At 41.9% G+C, this 24,347-nt stretch overlaps 1 protein-coding gene across 1 annotated transcript; it reads left to right on the forward strand.

The window, feature by feature from the left end:
• Positions 1-577: 577 nt before the first annotated feature.
• On the forward strand, positions 578-24,069 carry elnb (elastin b). Its single transcript, XM_030153506.1, has 55 exons — positions 578-653; positions 2,974-3,147; positions 3,946-4,266; positions 4,391-4,411; positions 4,600-4,962; positions 5,148-5,174; positions 6,480-6,578; positions 6,933-6,998; positions 7,083-7,688; positions 7,782-7,865; positions 7,959-8,006; positions 8,138-8,200; positions 8,420-8,464; positions 8,585-8,647; positions 8,756-8,812; positions 8,917-9,285; positions 9,881-9,916; positions 10,009-10,410; positions 10,514-10,546; positions 10,626-11,120; positions 11,211-11,240; positions 11,418-11,666; positions 11,934-12,053; positions 12,155-12,187; positions 12,285-12,323; positions 12,756-12,794; positions 12,877-13,011; positions 13,107-13,154; positions 13,284-13,331; positions 13,451-13,504; positions 13,688-13,771; positions 13,888-13,911; positions 14,015-14,035; positions 15,012-15,038; positions 15,206-15,232; positions 15,326-15,340; positions 15,466-15,525; positions 16,164-16,391; positions 16,596-16,601; positions 16,686-16,874; positions 17,411-17,449; positions 17,534-17,590; positions 17,690-17,923; positions 18,315-18,353; positions 18,431-19,000; positions 19,650-19,691; positions 19,800-20,123; positions 20,249-20,275; positions 20,368-20,754; positions 20,902-20,961; positions 21,111-21,182; positions 21,391-21,438; positions 21,654-21,677; positions 22,056-22,121; positions 22,670-24,069. Exons 1-55 carry the CDS (start codon positions 578-580, stop codon positions 22,711-22,713), a joined length of 6,957 nt encoding a protein of 2,318 aa, XP_030009366.1. The 3' UTR covers positions 22,714-24,069.
• The last annotated feature ends 278 nt before the right edge of the window (positions 24,070-24,347 follow it).

Consider the following 24,347-nt stretch of genomic DNA (forward strand, 5'->3'; position numbering starts at 1 on the left):
AACACTCTCATACCAAGTGACAGAGAGGCTGACAACTACAGTGTTAAAAGTACAAGTTAACATGTCAGTCTTGCAAAATTTATGTTATCAATTTGATTTATTTTGTCGATACTATGCAAAGAATCACTGAGGTCATGGAATGGACTTGATATAAATATTAAGACAGTGTTTCTTTTTCTTTTTGAGGTGTCTAGAGAATAAAAAAGCAGGGACCCCAACTTCTTCCAACTCATGTTTCTCATATATGCTTGCTCTCTCTCGTAGCCCCCCCACCCTCTATACTCCCTGTTTCTTGGCAGAAAAGAACCAAATAAATGCAGCCTAACAGTCATTGGGGGGTTAGAACAACCCATTTGGTTTAATGAGGTGATCCAGTGTTTTCCCCTCCCTCTCCAACTTTCCCTGTCTATCTGTGTGTCTCTTACCCAATTACTGTGTCCTGTCTAACATCCTGTCCCCTTTTTTTCTGTTCTCACTCATTTGCCCTCCTTCTCTCTGAAGGCCTTGTTGAGCCCTGATAGGCTTGCTGGGGATAAAACCTGGAGCTTGAGAGAACAGAGGGACATTTGGGAGCGAGATGGCGAGAGGGGCAGTGGTCACGTACCTACATGGAGTCCTTCTCCTGTCTCTGTGGAAACCCTCGCTGGAAGGAGGTGGGTCATCTTTACTGCATGTGTGTGGTGTTCAGGAGTGCAACACCTGTGGATCAGGTGTCACATAAAGTTTATGATGTAGCTGCATTGGTACAAGAGGAATGCATGCAGTCATGTCTCATTTTTATTTACTGGTAGTTTAATGTCTTTGCAATGAGACTTGTAATGTGGCGTCCTCAGTTAATGTAAAATGAGAATAATGAGCAGGTTGTTTGGGATTCAGATAGAAGGTGGCCGCTGCATAATATTAATAATAATGATGGTTGAAGATGATGTTGCATATTAGAATCACACTACAAAAATCTGCAAGTGATCTCAATTTGTTTGACTATTTAAAGAACTACCAACTTGTGAGTTCATGTTCACACCTGCAAGCTTTGGACCAGAGATCAAGCTCGTATTCTCTCTTGTGTCAGAACAGTTAGATAATTCATAAAGGTTAATGGACTGAGCTTGAGCTGCATATGCCTTGTATTTTCTCTATTAAGCACTCATTTCCTCATTTAATCTCTCAGTTACACTGCCAGTACTTCTCCAAAACTTTGAAATGTCTTTGTTCTAAAAATAAACAAGACTGGATTTTGTTTGTTTGTCACATTTCCGCATATTATTTTAAGATGAAGATACAGCTGTGTTGAATAGAAGTTCCAGATGTCTCTCCGGCTGAACAATGAATGTAGACACGTTGAATTAGGAAAATGAGCCTAAAATTAACCATGCTATGTCGCTTGTTGTATGTGATGTTATAAAGTACAGGTGCATTTTTCATCATAGATCTTCTTCCTCTTAAGGCATGAGGTCTGAGACACATAGTAAAGTTTGAGGCTTAGCACCCTTAATAAGGTGTTACACCTTATTAAAAGCTTAAAGTATAACCTATAAACTATAGCTATAGCTATGGTCCAGACCTCATCCCTCCAGATGGTGTCTCATTCAATCATCAGATCATCAGAGAGCTGACAGTACATGACACTCCAGTAGACCTGTCAACCTTGAAAAGCATAATGACAGATGATTCTTCTCTGGTAATAACTAATAGTAAACACAGTTAATATTGCGACATATTTTTACTGCTTCTTACATGTTCTTTTGCTCATGTCTTCAGTAGAAACAAGGCATTGGTGCTTACCTTCATTTTGAATTACTTCCATACCCTTTATTTTATCTACATCTCAAATGAACACAGTATGAGTGTATGTTCTACTTGCTCTATTTTTCATTTCAGTAAAGATTCCTCCCAAATCTACAAAAGCATGTTTTGGGGGAGGAGGTCCATGCTGGCGAATCCAACGGGCAGAGCTGAATGACTGAACAGTTCAGTTATTTACTGCGTGTTGTTAATGTGCTGTATATGGCATTACTGTGAGATCAGTAACTCACATTCTTTAGGAATCCCTACAGACTTCTTCATTTCACATCTGGATGATGGGATCTTAGAAAGTCTTTCCTTATATAGTTGTTTGCACTCTGTGTTTCTATTTCTGGCTTAAGTGATTCGCAAAACACTACATAGGTGCAGAAAAGTGTGAGAATTATGACCAAAGAAGCATGCCTTTTGGGTGAAGTGGTGTTCGCTATCAGAAACTCAGTCAGAGTTGATAATCGCTACACACAAGTGCAGATTCACACACACACACACACACACACACACACACACACACTGAACGAAGGCTTGCGCTGCTTTCTCTCTGCTTGTGTGGCATATGATACATATGATTTAAGAACTTCTTGCTATTTAGACAAATTAGTTTGGTTTTATTAAGGGCTGGCAAAGTGGAGAAAAGTATGCCTCATTAGCCCAAACAAATGACTCATAAATTCCACAAATTCTGTCATCGGTCAGAAGACAGAACAATAAAAACATCAATTACCATTAAAATTTGTGTGTCTGCAGCCAATTATTCCGACCCCCCCCCCCCCCCACCATATTAAATTAATAAAAACATGGTTCTTAAAGCACCTGTCATCAACAAACTGCAGGGGTAAAGGAAATGCTGCCAGTTATTTAATAAAAAGAATGTGAGGAGAAAATTCAATGTTCATCTTACTGTGCATGTGAACTAAGTGGGCTTTTCATCCTTGAGGACTTAAAAAGACTAAATGATAAAAACTCTTTGTTTTGTACAGGAGTAAAGACATTGTAATAGCAAAACCAATTTTCAGACTGGTTCCTTTTTTCCCTGTATCCTCAATTATGTACAAATTCACAAATGTTATTAGACACAGAAAGAATTATTAATGGTTTGTGGCAATTGAAAAACAAATATATATTTGTTGTATTTGTGTTTATTTTTCTGATTCTTATTTGATTTTGTGTCAGGTATATACATACCTGCTGGAGGAGCAGGAGGAGCAGGTGTGGGAGCTGGTATCAGTCCTGGAACAGGATTTGGACCAGGTGGAACTGGAACAGGATTCGGTCCTGGAGGAGTTGCACCAGGAGCAGGTGGAGCTGGTGCTGGCCTAGGAGGTTTTGGACCTGGGGCTGGAGGAGGTAGATGAAAGCTCCACTTTCAGATAAAATTTACACTGATGAAAAATAATACTTGAATTTTGCATCGTTACTCTTAAGAGCACCCATAAAAAAGCTGTATTTACATCACATCAGTTATTGGAGGAGTGCCAGGTTATAAATTGGGTAACACAGAAATGTTTTAGTCTTGGAAATAATGAATTCCTTATGTTGTTTTTTACCGTCAGAAATAAATGTAATTATAAGGTTTGAAATGACATTCAGTGATCTAATCCTGCCTTCATGTGCTATGGGAATTATGGTATATATTAGTTACAAACTCAAAAATTACACATGAAGATCCCTTCCACTGCAGAATTGGGAAAAAATTTTGATATACAAGCTACCGAGATGAAAATAACCTTTGAACTTTTCAACATGGCAGAGAGCAATAAGGGATTCATCGTGATTGATAAACAATGCTTTTTATCAATGCTCTGCTGCTGCTGACTGACCATTTTTCACATTCATAGCATGCACAATCTGCCAAAAAAAATTACAAAAAAAAAAAGGTGTAGCAGAAGAATTAACACATCAAAAACTCTTTTACCCAAAAAGTAGGTCACGATAAATTGTGTCAGCCATTTTTAATTTTGCTACGACAACAAAAGCACTTGAGCACTTGAACTTGTAATTTCGAATTCACTAGTGGAAAGGATCATCTTCCTGATAGTATGTGAAGGCAGCAAAAGCCAGTGCTGGTCTGTTGCTGTCTCTTAATCATTTTTAATGTCTGTATATATTTCCATTTCAAACTGTGATGATAACTTTGTTCTACAGGAGGCTATGGAGGTCAGGGACCAGGTGGAGTTGGACCAGGTGGAGTAGGACCAGGAGGAGTTGGGCCTGGAGGAGTCGGACCAGGACTTGGACCAGGAGGTGTTGGACCTGGAGGAGTCGGACCAGGTGGAGTTAGACCAGGCGGAGTAGGACCAGGAGGATTTGGACCAGGTGGGGTAGGACCAGGAGGAGTCGTACCTGGAGGAGTTGGACCAGGAGGAGTCGGACCTGGAGGAGTTGGACCTGGAGGAGTCGGACCTGGAGGAATTGGACCAGGAGGAGTTGGACAGGGAGGTTTTGGGCCTGGCACCTATGGCCCAGGTATTGGGACTGGTTACACAAAAAAGCATCTTGATTTTTTCCATATAATCCAGAATTTGCACAAATTTGTGAAACTGCTGGAGCAGCTAAGTCTAATTAATTTTACATTTTTCTTTCTCCTCAGGTGGAAAACCTCCAAAAACAGGTAAGGACTTTCAGATCCAGCCAATGCAAATGACAATGATTCAACAATTAGAATAGATGTGTCTTAGAATTATAGAAAGTCATAAGCAGTTATGATCATAAATATGTATATGTTTTACTTTGAGAAAAACCAAACAGACTGTTGTGTTGATCATCTATTCGTTTTCGGTGTCTTATTTCCTCTTGAAGGTGGCTATGGCAGTCGTGGAGGTTTAGGAGGACTTGGACAAGGTGGTGTTAGGCCTGGTGGCTTTGGTCCTGGAGGTGTCGGCCCTGGTGGTGTTGGTCCTGGCGGTGTCGGCCCCGGTGGTGTTGGTCCAGGTGGAGTTGGTCCCGGCGGAGTCGGTCCTGGCGGTTTTGGTCCAGGCGGTGTCGGTCCAGGTGGTGTTGGTCCAGGCGGTTTTGGTCCAGGTGGTATCGGTCCAGGTGGTGTCAGTCCAGGTGGTGTCGGTCCAGGTGGTTTGGGTCCAGGTGGTGTCGGACCTGGTGGTGTCGGTCCAGGCGGTGTCGGCCCAGGTGGTGTTGGTCCAGGTCGCACTGGCCTGGGAGCAGGTATGGAGGTCTTGAGTTGTTAAATATGATTTACTAACCAGCTAATTAATCAAAACTCTAATATAAGAACAAAAATGAACATAAAAGATAATTCACTCAACAGTAAAATAAAATGATGAAAAATTAGGTGAAAATTAGTCCACTGATTTTTTGAAGTAATTTCTTTTAATTTTTCTTGAACACAGGAACTGGTGGAAAACCTAGAAAAACAGGCGAGAAAGAGGTCAAATATTAAAAAAAAAAAAAAAAAGATCTGAAACTGCACTTTTTTCACGGATACACAACACTTCCTAGGTGGAAACTCTTTTTCTTTACAGTATAAATTAAATAATCAATAAAAGCTAGAAGACTATCACAGGACTTAAATCTTGTAAAGCTATTACCTACAAAGACATTCCTTGTTGTGTTACTGTGTCAATCATGAGCATTGCTTTGCATACATGGATCAGAGGTCAGCCCCTGTACTGTAAATATTGTTCCTCTGTTCAATGCAGCACAGCAGGATAAGGACCACATACATTTACCATTATTTCATTTCCTCATTACCTCAAGGCGTTAAGCTATTGTTGTAGGGGCCACCCAACCTCATGGACAAACACACATGCACACATACAGTACAATGATAAAGACTAATGCATCAGGAATGGCAGGTCTCTGATAAAGACCGGAAGTCATCACGTCAGTCACAAAGACTGCTTTGTTTTGGAATTTCAGACCTCTCTGTTTTTCATTCTACAAACATGTGAGTTGACTTCGAGGGATGAGGAATGTTGGCGATAATATCAAAACGTAAAGGTTAAGCTTTGTGGAACATTTTGAATTCCACCCATCATGTCAGCAATTAGAAAATGGGTCAGTGTAAGCACAGGAAACATACTCATATGTCACACTTTCCAATTTACGAAAAGTTCAACCATGTCAACCAAGTGTTTGTTTTTTTTAAATTTATGCTGCAATAAACCCTGCTCCTCTATATATAACAACACACAAAAATTGTACTTGTATCAACATTGAGCTTAAATTTAAGGTAAAAATAGATCTGCAGCAAGAATCATATCTCTGTGTTCATCTGGACCTGCTAAGAATTCTGGAACATTTCAACAGATTTGATATGGTCAGTGAAAATCTCAGACGCTAAATAATAATAATAATTGAATCTTTTTCATTTTATTAAAAATCATATCATGCACTGTATGAGTCGTGTTCATCATTAATTAAGTTGAACTTAGTGTTTGAATTTCAAAGAACGAGTCATCTTGGATTTAACAGGGGTTTGCCTCGACATGTATGACGTTTTTAAAATTTAAGTATAAGTATTCACACTTCAATCAAAATTCAAAACCAGGTTAATCCATGTGAGATTTGTCTCGGGCAGCCATCATACATGTGTAACATTACCAAAGGGTGGAGTTGCACATGGACACACTGAATTCATTAATGTGTGATGTAGTGCACTGTGATCACTAGATCAAGTATAACAAGTACCAAGTAATGTTGCTCTTTCATCTGCTCCTAAGGCTATGGAGGCATTGGAGCAGGAGGTTTTGGAGCAGGAACTCTTGGAGCGGGGGGCCTCGGCACTGGCACAGGTCAGGGAGGGCTTGGAGTTGGACCAGGTAAACTCACAGTTTTCTACTTCTGCATTAAAAAGCATCTTACCATGGGAATGTTAGCAGGAACAATTGTATTCACATTAGCAATTTAAATAATTTACTTAAGACTGATGCCACTTTAAGAATGGCAAGGCATTAATTCCTCGAGTGGATTTCTGTGATACCCAGGGAATTTGTACGACAGTTAACCTTATCACACACAAAACTTGATAAGCTGTAAGAGAATTGCTCATGCCAAACACTCAACGTATTCCTATAAAACATTTTCAATTTGCAGTCACTTTCTTTAAATTGTTTACAGTAGTTCCTGATCTTGAAGGATGAATGTGTATTTACCTAAGTTATACCCTGATCCAGGTGGTTATGGAGGCTACGGACGTGGTTATGGACCAGGTGGTGTTGGTCCTAAGCCCCCTAAAACAGGTAAATTTTATTAATCAACAAAAAATAAACAGTTTTAATTATCAAACTTCAACTCATTTTCAATTATGATGCATGCATTTGCAGGACGAACAGGCTACGGACCTGGTGGTGCAGGAGTTGGGCCTGGTGGCACAGGATTTGGCCTAGGCGGAACAGGATTTGGGCCTGGAGGTGCAGGAGTTGGTCCTGGTGGTGCTGGAATTGGACCTGGAGGAACAGGATTTGGGCCTGGTGGAGCAGGAGTCGGGCCTGGTGGTGCAGGAGTTGGTCCTGGCGGTGCAGGAATCGGTCCCGGAGGAACAGGATTTGGGCCTGGTGGTGCAGGAGTTGGACCTGGTGGTGCAGGATTCGGACCTGGTGGTGCAGGAGTCGGACCTGGTGGTGCAGGATTCGGACCTGGTGGTGCAGGAGTCGGACCTGGCGGGGCAGGAGTCGGTCCTGGAGGAACAGGATTTGGGCCTGGTGGTGCAGGAGTCGGACCTGGAGGAACAGGATTTGGGCCTGGTGGTGCAGGAGTCGGACCTGGTGGTGCAGGAGTTGGACCTGGAGGAACAGGATTTGGGCCTGGTGGTGCAGGAGTTGGGCCTGGAGGAACAGGAATCGGTCCTGGAGGAACAGGTTTTGGGCCTGGTGGTGCAGGAGTTGGGCCTGGTGGCTTTGGCCCTGGAGGAGCAGCAGTGCCTGCAGGAGGTACTTATAAAAATTATAGGACACACAGAAGACAAATTACAAACACAACATCAAGTATTACCTTGTAAATACAAAAAAAAAAATCTGTTTCAGGCCCAACACTGCCACAGACCGGTACAACAGGAGGAGGACCCGGAGGAAAGACTGCAGCCAAAAAAGCATCCAAACAAGTTCCAGGTAACTTCAAAGCTGATAATATGTCACTACCATATATATAGTCCAATTTGTGGTGTGAAAGTTGGTACTCACATAGAGTGTACTGTCACACAGGAATTGGGATGCCAGGTCTCTATCAAGGTGGATTTGTACCAGGCCAAGGTGTGTCCTAACAAATAATAATATAACACAAACAACAAAAATAAAAACATATAATACATATTACTTGTCATTATTATTTTTCAAAAAGAATAAGTGATCATTTTTATTGTGTTTTTTTCCCCTTTCCTTAGGTTTTGGAGGCCGTGGTGTTCTCCCTGGAGTAGCCACAGGAAATGGACTTGGGCCCCAGACTGGTGAGTGAAAGAGATAACATGGACCATATTCCTGAAAAACAAACCCAGGTGGAAACAATACAGATGATGACAGTAACTCAGTATTCATGCCTGTTGGACATACAGTATGTTCCAACACAGTGACAAATCTATTGCATTTTAACCATTGTACAACATAACATATTTTGAAACCTGTAAATGTTTATAGAACATGTGCCTAAAAAGCATTAATCCTCATAGGGTCTGGAGTCCTGGGCCAGGGGGGTGTTGGACAAGGAGCAACCAGTAAGCATCATTCTCATCTAAGAACACCTATGGCTTGAACACGTTAATTTAGCAATATTTAATGTCTAAATGCTCACCCCCTTACTGTATGGACATCTTTAAAATTCATTCTTATTTCAGATGGCCGAGGACAACAGTTGCCTGGGGTCTTTCGTGGTTACCCTCTCATTTCACCAAAAGCAGGTACAAGACAAACGGGAAACAAAGTCCACTACATGCAGTATCAAGTGGGTCAACAATTCATGTAAAGGAAGAGATCTTAATGTAAATGTTGTATTCTGTCAATCTTAGGATCAGGCAAATCCAAAAACCCAGCTAAAGCTGCAGCAAAATATGCCGCAAAATATGGTAAGACACATTTTTCAGAGAGTCAGATTAAACCTTCAACACCTCCTGTGACGTTTTTGATTAAATGTAATGACTCTTTTGGGTGGTGTTGCATCCTTGACAAGGTGGAGCTGGAGCTGGAGGAGGTACACTTGGTCAAGGAGGTGCTTTAGGTGGTGGCCCTGGAGCTGTACCTGGATTTGGAGGTGGAGCCGGAACAGGTGGTGGCCCCGGAGCTGTACCTGGGTTTGGAGGTGGAGCCGGAACAGGCGGCGGCCCTGGAGCTGTACCTGGATTTGGAGGTGGAGTCGGAACAGGTGGTGGCCCCGGAGCTGTACCTGGGTTTGGAGGTGGAGCCGGAACAGGTGGCGGCCCTGGAGCTGTACCCGGATTTGGAGGTGGAGCCGGAATAGGTGGTGGCCCCGGAGCTGTACCCGGGTTTGGAGGTGGAGCCGGAACAGGCGGTGGCCCTGGAGCTGTACCCGGGGTTGGAGGTGGTGTGGGGACAGGGTTAGGTAAATTTAATAGCACATTTTTCAGGGCTTTAACTGAGCAACATTATCACATTCTGTTTAAACAACTGAGCTGATAAGTAATGTTATTGTCAAAGTAATAGTACATAAGATTTTCCTGAAAGAACAATATATAGACAAATACAATTATACTCCTTATCTAAATAGTCCCCTTAATAATCACTTATAATCCATCCAAGTGTGTGGTGGTGTGTTTACCTGTATTTTTCTGTACTATTTTGCTGTGGTCATGATGTTCCTGGACATGGACCATTGTTGACTGTGTACCTTAGTGTATGGACAGTAGTATGTAAAGGCATGGGACTCCAGTTATGTGGATGTCTTCTTTGTGCTTTATGTTCATTTCCACACACACACAGATCTGTCTGTGCAGGAGGTAACACGTGCTTCAGCTGTATTCCCTCACAACCCTTCTGCAGGGTTGTGCATTAGTAGATAACCTCTATGAAATAAACAGAAAATGATAATTTCTCATAATTAATTTCTCATATTCACCCCTTTGTTCTTACTAATGGCATTTGAGTAAAAGTTTATTTGGATGTTGTTTGTTCCATAGGTTATGGTCCAGGCTCAGCCAAAGCAAGAAAATATGGTGAGACATAATTTGCTTTTGCATAATTCAGTATAAAAGAAACATGGCATAAGAATAAAACAGCATTATCTGCAAATGCTCTGTCATTCCAGGTCAGCCAGGAGGAGCTGGAACTGGTGTAGCTGGAGGCCTTGGAGGAAGAGGACCAGGAGGAGTTGGACCCGGCGGTGCAGGTACTGGCTTTGGACCAGCAGGCGTTGGGCCTGGAGGTGCTGGTACAGGCTTTGGACCAGGTGGAGTTGGTCCCGGAGGTGCTGGTACAGGCTTTGGACCAGGAGGAGTTGGGCCTGGCGGCGCAGGTACTGGCTTTGGACCAGGAGGAGTTGGGCCTGGTGGTGCTGGTACAGGCTTTGGACCAGGTGGAGGAGTTGGACCCGGCGGTGCTGGTACAGGCTTTGGACCAGGTGGAGGAGTTGGGCCAGGCGGTGTTGGTACAGGCTTTGGACCAGGTAGAACAGGGTATGGGCCAGGTGGAGCTGGAACAGGGCCTGGAGGTAATTATGAACATATCAATATATCACTTTGGAAAACTGTGTATAATTTAAAGTTAAAGCTAATTTTAAAAATTACCAATCATGGATGTGATCTGTATTTCAGGATATGATGCCAGTGCCAAAGCCCGTAAATATGGTAATAAATGCAAGATAACTCAATATTATCTATCCAGAGGTTAGTATATTATCAAGCATGCCTGTTCTTTTCCTCTTAGGCATGTTGAGTGGAGGTGCAGGTAGAGCTGGGCCTGGTGGAGCCGCTACTGGCTTTGGTCCAGGTGGAGGAGTTGGTCCTGGTGGTGCAGGTACTGGCTTTGGGCCAGGTGGAGGAGTTGGACCCGGCGGTGCTGGTACAGGCTTTGGACCCGGTGGAGTTGTACCCGGCGGTGCTGGTACTGGCTTTGGACCAGGTGGAGTTGGGCCCGGCGGTGCTGGTACAGGCTTTGGACCAGGTGGAGTTGGGCCTGGCGGTGCTGGTACAGGGTTTGGACCAGGTGGAGGAGTTGGGCCTGGCGGTGCTGGTACAGGGTTTGGACCAGGTGGAGTTGGGCCCGGTGGTGCTGGTACAGGCTTTGGACCAGGTGGAGTTGGGCCTGGCGGTGCTGGTACAGGGTTTGGACCAGGTGGAGGAGTTGGGCCTGGCGGTGCTGGTACAGGGTTTGGACCAGGTGGAGGAGTTGGACCCGGCGGTACTGGTTATGGACCTGGAGGTAGGTTAGGATCTGGACAAATAAAGTACATTCTATTACAAAGCATTTGGGTTCTTAGTCTTTTTCACTGAGATGTAACTGTTTCTACAGGTTACGCTGGTGCCAAAGCTCGTAAATATGGTACGTATAAATATTTTTTGTTGTATCTGCATATTTAGAAGCCGTAATGTATTAATTTTACACTTTCAAATATGTGCATCAAAGCATGAAGAGGTAATTTATTTTGGAAGTTTGCTTTTTTTTCTAAATGCCATCTTGGCACCTTTTCTAATAAAACATCTGTTTTTTTTTTTTAAGGTCTACCTAGTGGAACTGGGGGTGCCCTGGGTACAGGAGGACTTGGTACTGGAGCTGGGCCTGGTTCTGGTCTAGGAGTTGGAGGAGGGTTCCCAGGACGAGGTGTTGGTGTAACCACTGGTGGTGGAACTGGAGCAGGCCTGGGGACCGGTGGACCTGGCTCTGGTGGTGTTGTCACAGGAGGTGGACCTGGTGGCTTTGGACCGGGTGGTTTTGGACCGGGTGGTTTTGGACCGGGGGGCACTGGAGGTACAACAAAGTTTACCCAGTTTACAACAAAATGAAACACAGAATGTTGTACATATAGTATGTACAGTATGTGAATGAGTAAACAAGCCAGTTCCAGAAAATTAGCAGTAACCAGTCATACTCTGAATCTTCTCCATTTCTTGTTACCAACCATTAATTCATATGGTCATTTGATCTATTATCGGTGTAAAAATGTAAGTGGCCATACCAGCCACAGGATGGTAGTTTCAGGATTTAAGAGGTATTGTATGTGTGCATGTCCAACAGCAGCAGGTGGCTACGGCCCAGGGACTGGAGGAGCAGGATATGGGCCTGGTGGATTTGGCCCTGGAACGGGTTATGGACCAGGTGGAGGCTATGGTGCAGGACCAGGGGGATATGGACCAGGTTAATAAGACAACTGATCTATGCCTTAATCAATCAAAGTTATATTCTAAATTCTACCCCTTTAAATATATAACTAAATATATTATTTTTGTGATCACCAGGCTATGGAACAGGATTTAAACCTGCTAAATATGGTATGAAATGTTCCTTACTTGCTTCATAAAAACATCACAATCATCATATTTTACATGTTCTAGTAATTAACTAAGTACTCTGATATGATTCATTCAGGTCAAGGTGGAGTACTTGGAGGTGGAGCTGGACGCGGTGGTGAGTTGTTCACTATGTAATGTATAACGACTCAGCAGATTTGATATCAGTGAAACCGGTGGCCACTGGTGCTTCTTTGGTGTTGCACTAAAGGAAGTATAAGTTCAAACTATCTTCTTATGACATTAGATGTATAAAGTTCTGGACCAGAGGGTTTTGAAACTGAGGTTCAATCTCAAATCTAAATCATGTTAAATGTCTGAATCAATTTTAAATAAAAAAGCACTGTTCATTTACTGACCTCTATTGGTGAATATGAAGAACTTCAGGAAAAAAGCAAAGTACATTAACAACATAACAAATTGGCAGACTAGCAGATTCCCTTATCTTAGATATAATTACACTCTAAAAGATGTTTGTTTTTTTTTATTCTTGCTGTGTGTACTTATCACATGACCAGTAAAAATTTGTGCTATTTGTTTCTATCCTCAGGTTATGGTGCAACAGCTGGATCTAAAGCTGCTAAATATGGTATTGATGAGTGCATTGAATAGAGTGAATAAAATTATATTGGAAAAGGGTCTGTGCTCATTATTTCCTCCTTAATTTACAGGACAGGTTGGAGGAGTTGTACCGGGTACAGGTGTAGGGACTGGCGTCACAGGAGCTGGTACTGGGAATGGCACTGGGGTCTCAGTCAATGGTACCAGCACAGGTAGTGCTGCAGGGACAACAGGTGGACCCAGTGGTAAGCCTTGTTTTGCTTAAGAGCAATTGAAGTATAATCCTCTGGCCTATTAGAGGAAAATGTTATTTAAATAATTCAAATATCTGCTCAATTAGGAGGAGGACTTGGACCTGCAGGAAGCACACCATCACCAGGAGCAGGAGGTAACGGTACAGTTTTAGTACAAATCAGTTTGTAACAAAACTTAATATCATAAGAGCATTGCCCATTAATGTTATGTGTAGCTTTGAAAAGTCAGAACATTTTTTGACTGCACTTTGCTCAATTTTAAGGTGGCCCCAGTACTGGACAAGGAAGAGATGGAAAAGACAGTGATGGAGGTGAGTGTTGAAAAGAAAGACTAGGGTTCTTTAAGTGTCCAAAGTGACTGTTTTCTTATTTTTTAAATAGTATTAAACTATTCATCACTTTTAAAATAAACATGTGGCTCTTATTCCAGGTGAGGCTGGTGCTGGCGGTGTGATTGAGGGATCTGGAAGTTCTGGAGGAGAAGGTGTGTGTGCAAACCTGGATTTTCAGAAACCTGAGTCTCTTCTTATCTGAAACTGTACAAATATTTTGGTTAATGTTTATACGTTTAAAAGATCTGATTTTTATCTGTGATAATTATTTTTTAAAAAAAACAAAAAACTACTGCACACATGTAAGAAGAAGTGTTACATCAATATTAAAACAGGTACAGGTGTTTCTGGGAGACCTGCAGGCACAGGAGGTGATGGCGCAACTGGAACAGGAATCCCCATCATTGGAGCAAAGCCAGGTGTTTTTTGTGATTACACTTCAACTATAGATGCAACATACAAATGGTCTACACCTTATCATTCAGTCTGCACTTGTTGGCTCAGTCTTGTTTTTTCACATTTCTTTATAAAACAGGTCTCACTGGGACTGCCGTTCCAGGTCAGTGACTATTTCACTGTCTATAATTAACATGCCTTCAATCATTTTGTTAAATCTTTAAAAATGCTATATAAAAAAAAAATCTTGTCCTTGCACCCCTCAGGCTCCACAGGTCAAACTCCTGGTAAGGAGCAGCATGCATTAATTATCAATATTTTCTTTATTAGATCTTAAGAGAACATGCGCTAACTTGCAGCACCTTATGGACTTTCTGAGAGCATGTGTACTTTATAGAATTATCTACCGAACACATATGATTCAAGATTTCAAAGATTGAAGACTCAAAGCATTTATTGTCATGTGTACAGTAAAGAAACAGGTCTCCCTGTACATTGAAAATCTTACTTGTCCGTCCACACTGAATGCCACAAGAATTTAAGATAAGTATAAAATTATAAGTATAAAAATTGAAATAGAATAATTCAACTAAGAAATTACAACAACCAAAACACAGCGGCATTTAAAAAATGGCAGGCAAGAGAAAAAGAGCATAAAAAATACTTTAAAAAATAAACAAACTACTATTACAAAGAGAAAACTAGAAGCACTCGGAGAGCGCAGACCTCTGCCAAGGCTGATCAGTGGCCTCCCCCCCCCCCCCCCGTGGGCCCCCCCACGCCAAGGAGGTTATGTTTTTGCCAGGGTTTGTTTGTCTGTCTGTCTGTTTGTCTGTCCGTTAGTGTGCAACATAACTCAAAAAGTTATGGACAGATTTTGATGAAATTTTCAGGGTTTGTTGGAAATGGGGCCCCCCGTGGGCCCCCCCACCCCCGATCACCACCAAAATTTAATCATTTCTTCCTTATCCCATTTCCAACAAACCCTGAAAATTTCATCAAAATCTGTCCATAACTTTTTGAGTTATGTTGCACACTAACGGACAGACAAACAGACAGACAGACAAACAAACAAACCCTGGCAAAAACATAACCTCCTTGGCGGAGGTAAATATATATTTACCTAAATGTGCAACATCTGGGTAATTGTGCAGACTGTCAGAGGTAAATAGCATACAGCATGTGCAAAACTGTAACCATCTTGTCACAAACTACTTTTATGTATGTAGATCACAATATTTCTCCACTGAAATGCTTTCACAGCTGTCACTGGTGTACCTGTGCCTGAGCGTGAGTGTTCACACACTTTCTATCACAAAATTTTCACCACACTTTACTGCATGGTAATCTAATATTACTGAAGCTGAAAGCAAAACTTACCATTAACATTTGTCTTTAAGGATGTATTGCAAAATTGAAATAATGCTTATCCAATTAATTTATTTTCATCTCTACAGTTGGTGGTGGAGCTGTTCTACCAAGTGGTATGTAAAATTTCCATACAGTAAATTGTTCCTTTAAGTAGAGATGTTGTTGTCAGTGTTTTACTCAACATTATCTATTATTTTTTCAAACAGCTGGGACTGGTCTTGGTAAATAGCTATACATTTTTTCATAAGGGCATATGAGACAGTTATTGAATATTTGGTGGTGCGGCACTTCCATCTGGAGGTGTTTCCTGTGTACAGAAAGACGTCAATCCTACTTGCTTTTTTAGGGTCCGACGGTAATGACACAAGTACTACACTACCTGGAGCCAAACCCCTCAAACCTCCAGGTGAGTAAAATAGAGTAGCTTACTGGTACCATGAATTAAAGCAATGTTTACATCCTCATGCAGAGGATGTAAAACTTAGATGTATAAGCAGCATATGGCTATAACTGTAGGTTACGGATCCACAGCTGGTATCAACCAATCAGAGCAGAGTCACATCAAGCAGATTATGATGAGAAATAATGGTGAAAACTCCCATAATCCCACACTAATTCATGATGTCATCTACTATTGCAACTTTTATTATTGCTGTGGTTCAAAGATGCTTTTAATAAGCATTGTGTGCATTGGTATGACAGAAAACTGTTTACAATTTTAATGATTATTTGGATTTTATTACTATTTTACTACTTTACTACTTGCATACGACCAAATAGTGAAAAATAAATAAGAAAGGTGAGTTAAGTTTAACTCCAGTGGGGGAACAATCATAAGACACTGACGCATTGATATGTATTATAAAGTCTTGACATTATTTAGTCTTTGACCTCTTACAAGGGTTTCATTGTCAAACTTACATGAATGTGTTACTACTTTTTATATACATACATGACTCAACTTTGCTGGGGAAAAAAAACGACACAAATCTACATCCTTTTAAAACCCACACAAAGAACTGAACTTACCTCCTCTATCTGTAGGTGTCCCTAGAGGAGACACACCTGGTGAAGGAGATGGAGAGGGAGGTCCTGATGGAGAGAGAGATGCTATTGCAGGAGTAGCAGGAGGACGTCCTTCCACTGCAGGAGGTGCAGAAGGAGTTTCAGGTGGTGTAACAGGAGGAAGAGGAGACACTCCTGCGACTGGAACTGGAGTTGGACCAGGAGGTGTTGCTGGTGGAGCTGGAGGAACGTCAACACCACCTGGAGGTGCCAGTTTGTTACAGTCTGAACATAAAGCTTTTCATTGTAACTGCATTACATTTAGTACCAATGTTTTTTTGAGGTCTGATAGCAAAACACCCTCATGCTTGACTCATCATATGAAACATACAGCCTTCTGATACTGATGATGGAGCTCTTTTTTACCTATTTATTTTTCAAATATACCATTTGGTCCCAATACCACTGTAGCAGGAGGTCCTGGAGGAGCTGGAGGAGGTACAGGAGGAGTTGGAGGAGGCTCTGGAGGAGTTGGCGGAGGTCCTGGTGGTGTTGGAGGAGGTCCTGGAGGAGTTGGAGGAGGTCCTGGTGGCACTGGAGGAGGTGCTGGAGGAGTTGGAGGTGGTCCTGGTGCAACTGGAGGAGGTCCTGGAGGAGTTGGAGGTGGTCCTGGTGGTGTTGGAGGAGGTACAGGAGGAGCTGGAGGAGGTCCTGGTGGAGTTGGATCAGGAATCACTAAACCTGGGAAAAGTAAGATGCTATGATTCTTTTGTTTTTTAAACACAACATATACGATTTAAAGACATAAAAATGTTATAATTTTCATTAGAGTAAAATCATGTCTTTCAAATATGGAGACCATTATGTTGTCAGCAACTCTCTATGAGGTCCACAGCAGACCCCACTGCCTTATGCTGCCATTACTACTCATCAGTAAATCATCGTTGCAACATTCTTTGTTTTTTATATTACATTTCCATGATCGTGATACCAATCTCTGATAGAGTCAGTGTGAATGTATTAAAGCAGCATAAATATCATAAATATCACCTCTTAAAAGGGCTCTTTAGGACCCTCTTGTGGTCATGTAGCCACTTAGTTTGCTTTTGTCTTTGGCTGTCAGAACCAAACAATCACTGGTTCAAGGATGTTTTGTGTGGCCACATGCTTGGAAGATAGTTGTTCAGGGTTGTTAAATTATACTAAATCCTACATAGTGCAACATTAAATATTTGTGCATTCACCACATGCATTTGTTCATGCATTTTACACATTTTCCATCCTAGGCTATGGTGCTGGTGGCATTGGCATTTTACCTGGTGGAGGTATGCAAACTAGCAGTACTCATATGTTAAAGCAACCACATGAGTTAAACATATTTAAAAGTACTAATATTACTCTCCTCTCAGGCATACGTTACCCAACCGGAGCTGGAGTAGGACAAGGAGCAGGAAAATCAGGCAAAGGTTTGACAAAAGCAACATGCTTCTCTCTTTAGCCTTGATTCATGCTGGTTTCAGCAGACAGAGGAAATAAAATGATGACTTATTTTTCTTTTTAATCAGCATATGGGTCTCTTGGAGTTGGAGGTCAGGGTGGAGTGAGGCCTGGTGGTTATGGAGCGGGTCTGGGTAGCTATGGCACAGGTCCTGGAGGTTATGGGACTGGCCCAGGTGGTTATGGTGCAGGGCCAGGGGGCTACGGAACTGGACCTGGTGGTGTTGGCGGAGGAGCCGGTGGTGGCCCAGGTGGAGTAGGCAGTGGGCTTGGTGGATACGGTGGTGGTCTGGGTCCTGGTGGTAAGCTGACTCATATAATGTTCTATATAACAATGTTAGTTTATGTTTATGTGTTGCATTTACACATATGTAACTAGAAAAGCACTCGGAGAACGCAGACCTCCGCCAAGGCAGATCAGTGCCCCCCTCCCCCGATCACCACTAAAATTTAATCATTTGTTCCTTGTGCCTGTATCAACATTTCCTGAAATTTTCATCCAAATCCATCCATAACTTTTTGAGTTATTTTGCACACAGACAGACAAACCAACACCGGCAAAAACATAACCTCCTTGGTGGAGGTAAAAATGGATTTAATGTTAAGACATAAAAGAAACTAATTTAAATGACTATATGTAATGTTATATAATTACATTTTAATTGTTTATTTTATATTTCTCTTCTTATCCAGGCTCAAGATATGGTACTGGAACTGGCAAACCACCAAAAAGTATGTTAAAAATTACCAGAATTTCAGAATACATGTGAAGAAAACTGCAAATTGAAATAAACCATTTTTGTTTTCAGGATATGGGGTTGGGCCCGGTGGTTTCGGGACTGGACTTGGTGGGGTTGGGCCTAGGCCAGGAGGTTTTGGACCTGGTGGTGCTGGAACAGGACCAGGGGGTGCTGGAACAGGACCTGGAGGCTTTGGGCCAGGAGGTGCAGGAACAGGACCTGGAGGCTTTGGACTAGGAGGTGCTGGAACAGGACCTGGAGGCTTTGGACTAGGAGGTGCTGGAACAGGACCAGGTGGTGCAGGAACAGGACCAGGAGGCTTTGGACCAGGAGGTGCTGGAACAGGACCAGGTGGTGCAGGAACAGGACCAGGAGGCTTTGGACCAGGTGGTGCTGGAACAGGACCAGGAGGCTTTGGACCAGGTGGTGCTGGAACAGGACCAGGAGGCTTTGGACCAGGTGGTGCAGGAACAGGACCAGGAGGCTTCGGACCAGGAGGTGCAGGAACAGGACCTGGAGGCTTTGGACGAGGTGGGGCTGGAACAGGACCTGGAGGCTTTGGACCAGGTGGGACTGGAACAGGACCAGGAGGCTTTGGACCAGGTGGTCAAGGATTAGGAAGAAAGCCACCTAAACCAGGTATATTTGTGTTTATGTATCCGCTGTGTAGTACTACATTGAACTGGAAATAATAAATACTTCAGTCAGCCATAACATTATATTATAGCCAGCTCATGCGTATGAAGTAGCCAAATAGGCAAGTGTAAAGATCTGAGCCACTCTTACATGGACCAAACTGTGATGGCTAGACAACCTGGGCCAGAGCATTTCCAAAACTGCCGGCCTTGTAGAGGGTTCTCGTCTTGATGCCAGATTCTTATAGAGTTCATGCATTGGGTCAGAACTGTTTTGGCAGAAAAAGGGGGGCCTACACAATATCACACAGGTAGTAATAATGGTGTGGTCCCACAACAACTGGGCTGAGTTTGGCCTTTCTACTTTCGGTAGGTCCTAACCACTACAGACCAGCAACACTGAACAAGATCTGAAGTTTTGGAGACGTTCTAACCCAGTCTTTTGGCCATTGCTATTTTTCCCTTGATAAAGGGATCCTTACACTTTCCCGTTTTGCTACTTCCAGCAAATCATTCATTCACATTTGCTGCCTAATAACATTATTACCAACATCAGTACTGTTTTATCTGTCAGTGCTCAAAATTCTATGGCTGATTGATATGCATACAATAAATAAACACCCAAAAATCATCTCTGTTCACTCTCTTGACAGGTTATGGCTCATCCTCATTAGGTGGAGCTGGCTATGGACAAGGTAAATATAATTTTCAAATATTTACACCTATATATAAAGGAATGGTGCCTCTCTGTTTCACAATGATATTCAGAAATATTAGTAAACCATGTTGCTTTCCATGTACAGGTGTTGGACCTGGCAGATTTGGACCTGGTGGTGCTGGAACAGGACCTGGAGGCTTTGGACCAGGTGGCGCCGGTACAGGACCAGGAGGCTTTGGACCAGGTGGTGCTGGAACAGGACCTGGGGGAGCAGGAACAGGACCAGGTGGTGCTGGAATAGGACCAGGAGGCTTTGGACCAGGTGGTGCTGGAACAGGACCAGGAGGCTTTGGACCAGGGGGTGCCGGAACAGGACTAGGAGGCTTTGGACCAGGTGGTGCTGGAACAGGACCAGGAGGCTTTGGACCTGGTGGTGCCGGAACAGGGACAAGAAAACCTTCTAAAACTGGTAAAACAATCACTGTAATGCAGTGCAGTTCCACTGTATCGCGGACAGTCTACCAGTACTGTACTTATAGAGTGATTTCTTACTTATGTCTACATTTATACCATTTCTCATGTGTCTTTTTGCAGGTTATGGAGGAACTGGATATGGCACAGGTAAGGACGAAGTTAAATGTCTTTCAGCATCGTTAAATGATATAGTAAACAACTGTATTTTTAGATTTCCTTATACTTATACTTACACCCAGCAGGAGGATTAGGAGGAGGTGCAGGACCTGGTGCTGGAGCTGGAGGATACGGTCCAGGTGGTGTTGGAGCTGGAGGATATGGCCCAGGTGGTGCTGGAGCTGGAGCTGGAGGATACGGTCCAGGTGGTGCTGGAACTGGAGGACAAGGTCCAGGTGGTGCTGGAGGATATGGTCCAGGTGGAACTGGAACTGGTGCAGGCCCAGGTGGGTTTGGACCTGGAGGTGCTGGACCTGGCGGCTATGGCCCAGGAGGTGCTGGCACTGGGCCCGGAGGTTTTAGACCAGGTGGGACTGGTGGATTTGGACCTGGAGGCCAAGGGCTAGGGACAAGGAAGCCTTCTAAATCAGGTTATGGCTCAACGCTGGGTGGAACTGGCTACGGACCAGGTAAAACTCATATTCTGTAGTTCAGTAGTGTTGTTAAATTTTTAATCTGTAGCCACTACGTCTTTGTTGCACAGCTTTTCTTTTTACTCTACACTGACTTTTTACTGAGAAAATTGGAATATACTCAAACCTTTATGTTTTCCCCAGGTGGAGGAGCAGTAGGGGGTCCTGGTGCAGGAGCAGGGGGTGTTACTGGAGGAGGCCCTGGTGAGTTTTTCTCTTATCTACCAAATAACACATTACTCATGACTAATGCAAGAAAAATATAAAGTGAACAGCTCAGTAAATGTGATTTTTTTCTGGCATGTATTTTGAATACTATTTTGGTCCATATTTCTCCATCCCTGCCTCTCTAGGTGGTGCAGGAGTAGGTGCAGGAGGGGTGGGAGTTCCTGCAGGAGGAGGCCAGACCATAGGAGGAGGGCCAGGTGGGTTACCAGCTCAGTTTTAATTACTATAATTACAATATGGAAAGCAAATATGGGTATTTTTAGAGTATAAGAGTGGAAATGATACGCATTCACAAATTTTAATCCACTGTACATCAGTAAATATCTCACACAAACAGTGGAATGTTTTACAATTAATTCAGCTCAGTGTTCTGTGGAGGGTGTAAAGTATTCATGATTCCAACAGGGGGAGTAGGTCCAGGCTTTGGTGGGGGGGCAGGTGGAGGCTACCCAGGTAAGACAACAATTTAGTCTCAAACATTTAAATATCTTTGTAGTAATTTCAAATGAAGTAAAAATATTGGTGAACTTTGTAAATACCATGAATTGATAATCCAGTGGTTATTAGTTCACACATATTTTTAATCCAAGTAAAATAATTGTCTGGCTTTTTCTCTGACAATTATTAATGGTTTAATATGGCTTTGTCTTTTCTGTTATTGTCTCCAGGATATGCAGGAGCCGGGCAAAAATGTAAGAAAACTTGCAAGTGTTCTGAGATAAGCATGGCTTACAAAGTTGTGTTGACTAAAACTCGGCATACAGTGTATACCACATATAGTCAAGTCATCTGCATAGGCACAGTTGTATCACTTCATTATCAGTTGATACATTTACAAATACATTTATGTGTTTAAATCTACAAAAAAAAAAAAAATATCACAAAAAAACCTTCACCATTAAAGCCTCTGGTATTTTCCTGTAATGCTCTCCAATAAATTAATTTTTAAATCTGAATTACAAAGAGAAGTGATGTAAGTGCTATGTATAATCTGCTGTATTTGGAGATTTCCTTTTTAGATTGGTTGAATATCTGCAGACTAACTTTCCATTTATTTTTCTCTCCTAAAGCTAAGGCACAGAAAGCGGCTAAATATGCAGCCTTGCAGGCCTTACTGGGAGCTGGAGGCTACAGAGGTAAATTTCACCCACATGCTGCCATACAATGCACTGTTATTAGTTTAAGGTACACTTTATTCAACATCCTTCTAGCATTCATCATGGCTTAATGGTTGCCAGGATTTTTTAAAGAGAAAAGTTGTCTAATTTCCAATGATTGCAATGAACAATAAATATACAATCCCACTTTAAATCAATAAGACTTGACATTAAATTAAATTTTGTACAATGTAAAACATATTCATCTAACTCTGACACAAAAGTATTTTCTGTTGTAACAGTATGTTAAAATCACCCATTTAGTGTTACACCCACAAAATTAACTAGCAAACTAAACTAAACTGTGTTGACTTTATTTATAATTTTGGTTATTTTTTAAAACAAATGTCATTAGCATTTAATACGTAAATGATAAATGAAGTATCTGAATCCTTCACTTCGTCTGAGCTCCCAAGTAAAAACTGTCCTCTTATGAGCATTCAACCCTACTGGGTAGACAACTACTAATACTTATTACTTTCTATATTTGTATGTATCATGAAAAATAACTTTGCTCTGGTTTTCAGGCGTTGGCTGCCAGGGTAAATACTGTGGTCGAAGGAGGAAGTGAAAGACCATCACACAGGAAGTGACCTCATTAAATAACATTGGTGCTATAGCATGATCCCAGATTGTACATGTCTTACTTGCCAATGAAGCTAAAGCTTCAACACGTTCCACATGTTACACAGGTTTCTCTTTAAAAAAGAGCATTGGTTTTGAACCTGCATAAAATAAAGCAAGGCCTTTGCAGTAAGCAGCATACACACAGGGGTGAAGATGTTCTCTTCAGTTTATATTGTCATCAATTAATCCAGTCAAGTAATGTTTTACAAGGAAAGTAAAAGGTTACAGCTATGATTGTAATGTCCCTCCATAGAGTAAATCACGTTGTACTATCCTACAGCTTTGTGTTTGTTGTGTTTAACATAATTTTACTGGCTTTTGAGCATGAATCCTCTAAGAAGCATTGATTGATAACAAGGAATCCCTTTAGGGAATCTCCTTCAGACCTGTCTGTGTGCTGATACAATGCTGAAAAAAACTGTCAAGGTTATACTTTTAGCACCGTGTTGTCCTTTTTTTTTAATTCACTGTTTTTAGCTTTTATGTTTCAAGTGTAAACATTGTGAACAGGCAAAGAAATGGACAGCTGCTATTTTGGGCAACTGTGAACAACAAGGACTCTTGGGTGAATATTTGTGTGAAGTAGTGTTTGGACTAGTCATTATCTGATCCATGAAAAGCAGTGTTCATTCCAAATGCACTCAGGTCGCAGCGTCACCACCCGTCGGGGATCAAGGTCTTCAGTTGTTTTGTTTTACTCCATTCACTAACCTAAAGGCACTGTCTGATTGTCAAGCATATTTCTTTTTATTGTTAAGAGTGTTACAGAAATGCATTTGTTATGAGAATAACACGTGGAGGAGATTTGGCTTTTACATTCAATCTAAATGTGAGGTAATACAGTTATATTTCATAATGGCACATTAAAATAACATCTGAGGACCAGTCCTTACAGTGTTTTCTGTTTTTAATGTGCTTCTTTTGACACTGTTAAAAATTGTTTGTAGAAGTTAAATTATAAAAAGCATAAAAAATGCTTTATCTATTTAGTCTCATTTTACAAATGCATCAATAGATTATTAAGTATTTTTGTGTTATTTTGTGTGTGAGAGAGAGTTTCAACAGTTACCGTAATAAATAAGTGCTTGTTTTCTAAATTGTCCTTGAATGTGTGCTGAGGCACAGTGCTGTAGTTTGTTATGTTATTGGGTTAAAAAGTGTAACTGAGTTTTATCTTGTATTTGTGTCTTGTACCTTAACAATTGTTTTTAACATCTGTGTTTTTATGTGGCTTATGAAGGAAACAACGCACTTTTTGTACACTTTCAGATGATCCTCTCTAAAATAAAGAAACAAAGACAACTGTTTCAGCCCAATGTTATTTTAAAGCAACTAGAAGCTTGACTACAGCATGTTGCATGAGTCAAATGGAGGAAGCTACACACTGAGGTGAGTTAACGTGCTAATGTATTATGGTCAGCACATAACCACAACTTAAGCTGAAAAAGGAAACAATGAAAAAACAACCTGGGCAAACTGAAGAGTCAGAGCAGCAAACAAGTCACTTTGACACAAACAAACAACACATTAAACTATATACTTCAGAACAATACCAAGAGTGAAATAACCAACAAACCA

Source organism: Sphaeramia orbicularis, chromosome 14 (assembly GCF_902148855.1).
Source record: "Sphaeramia orbicularis chromosome 14, fSphaOr1.1, whole genome shotgun sequence".
Lineage (NCBI taxonomy): Eukaryota > Metazoa > Chordata > Actinopteri > Kurtiformes > Apogonidae > Sphaeramia > Sphaeramia orbicularis.